Source organism: Rhodotorula graminis, assembly GCF_001329695.1.
Source record: "Rhodotorula graminis WP1 unplaced genomic scaffold RHOBAscaffold_2, whole genome shotgun sequence".
In the NCBI taxonomy this organism is placed as follows: domain Eukaryota; kingdom Fungi; phylum Basidiomycota; class Microbotryomycetes; order Sporidiobolales; family Sporidiobolaceae; genus Rhodotorula; species Rhodotorula graminis.
Genome location: NW_017264929.1, coordinates 449,278 through 451,116, shown reverse-complemented (window position 1 = coordinate 451,116; position 1,839 = coordinate 449,278). Strand labels below are relative to the sequence as shown.

Here is a 1,839-nt window from a genome sequence, read left to right as displayed (position 1 = left end):
TCCCCTCCCACTCCCCCGACACCCAGCTCAACCTCATCTCGCGCAACCACTACTCGCACCCACGACCCGCCCGCCATGTCCGACGCTCACCACGCCGCTGCCACCAAGAAGCTCTCGGTCGAGGCCCCGCTCTTCGTCCCCTCGTCCTCAAAGGCCATCCCCATCGAGAAGCCCCCGCCCAAGCAGTCGCGCAAGCGGCCCGCCCCCGGCAGCCCGCCCTTGAACCCGACCCTCGTCCCGACTGCCCCAAAGGCCCCAAAGACCAACGCCGACAAGGACTCGACCCGCCGCCTCATCGTCGTCCTTGAGCAGGCCTGCCTCGAGACGTACAAGCACTCGGCCCCGCCCGGCGCTCGCGGCGGCAAGGGCGAGGACAAGTACTCGCTCCTCAACTGCGACGACCACCAGGGCGTCCTCGCAAAGATGGGGCGCGACATTGCCCACGCCCGCCCCGACATCACCCACCAGGTCCGTCTCCTTCCCTCTCTCTTTACGACAAGTCCCTCCTTGCTCACGCGTCGTCCTTCCCGCAGTGCCTCCTCACCCTCCTCGACTCGCCCTTGAACAAGGCCGGCCGCCTCCAGGTCTACATCCACACGGCAAAGGGCGTCCTCATCGAGGTCAACCCGGCCGTCCGCATCCCGCGTACCTTCAAGCGCTTCGGCGGCCTCATGGGTCCGTCCCTCCCTCCTTTCGAGAGCGCACAGTCCGGTCGAGCCCGACACTGACCCGCCTCGACGCCTCGTCGTCGCACTCGCCCACAGTCCAGCTCCTGCACCGTCTCTCGATCCGCTCGATCAACGGCTCCGAGAAGCTCCTCAAGGTCATCAAGGTGCGTCTCTCATCTCTTTGTGTCCTTGTGAGGCCACGAACCTGACCCGCTCCCCTTCTCGTGACGCAGAACCCGATCACGGACCACCTCCCGAGCCAGTGCCACAAGATCAGTGCGTCCTCCTGCCGCCCTGCCTCACGCACGCCTCGCCGTACTGACTCTCGTCACTCGTTGCCTCTCTGCAGCCCTGTCGTTCGACGCCAAGCCTGTCCGCCTGCGCGACTACCTCCCGACAATCCCGGACACGCACTCGATCTGCGTCTTTGTCGGCGCCATGGCTCACGGGTTCGTCGCCTTTCGCGCTCGCACCGTCGTCGCACAGTGCGGCAGTGTCACTGACAACCTGCGCGTGCGCCGTCCCGCAGACCCGACAACTTTGCCGACCACCTCGTCGACGAGAAGGTCGCCATCTCGGAGTACTCACTCAGCGCGAGCGTCGCGTGCGGCAAGGTGCGTCCCTGCGCCCCTCTTCTATGCTTGCACTCGAGCGTCGTACTGACAGCCTGCCCGCCTCGCAGTTCTGCTGCGCGACCGAGGACCTGTTCGGCGTCCTCTAGAAACCGCTCTCGGGCCCCCCTCTCCGCCCTCGTTCCACCGCAGCGTTCCCTTTTCCTCGACCCCTCGTCTCGCCGTTCCTCGTCGTTCCGTTCGTACCCCACGCATTCGATTCGTCCTCTCCGCCCGCCCCCGCCTCCCTCGCCTCGCCGCCTCGACTCGCCGATCCTCCTCGAGCCTCTCCCTCTCCCACCACCCTCTCTCATCACCTCGCCCGTCACTTGACCGCACTGCGCCCCATCTATGAGCGCTCGCGTAGCGCCCGAGCTGCCCTTGCACCTCCCTCGTCCTGGTTCCTCCTCGTCTCTCCTCAAAACGTTGTCACAAGTAGCTCCCCTCCCAAACCACCTGGGGGGACGTATTTCTCGGGGGCATTGTCATCACTGGACTCTGTAAGAACGAGCCAGTGTCCAAGAGGGGCCTATAGACGATCCCTCCGCCGAGGCCATGAA

General features: G+C 65.7%; 1 protein-coding gene across 1 annotated transcript in view; it reads left to right on the top strand.

The window, feature by feature from the left end:
- Positions 1-1,728, top strand: part of RHOBADRAFT_47968 (uncharacterized protein) — a gene marked incomplete at its 5' end in the record, with an annotated part of 3,355 nt that extends 1,627 nt beyond the window's left edge. The window contains 7 exons of the mRNA XM_018415075.1: positions 277-468; positions 534-675; positions 765-832; positions 902-944; positions 1,018-1,117; positions 1,198-1,282; positions 1,351-1,728. Coding sequence (XP_018273478.1) covers positions 277-468; positions 534-675; positions 765-832; positions 902-944; positions 1,018-1,117; positions 1,198-1,282; positions 1,351-1,389 — 669 coding nt within the window. The 3' untranslated portion in view covers positions 1,390-1,728. The remainder of the gene's footprint in view (positions 1-276; positions 469-533; positions 676-764; positions 833-901; positions 945-1,017; positions 1,118-1,197; positions 1,283-1,350) is intronic.
- Positions 1,729-1,839: the final 111 nt, after the last annotated feature.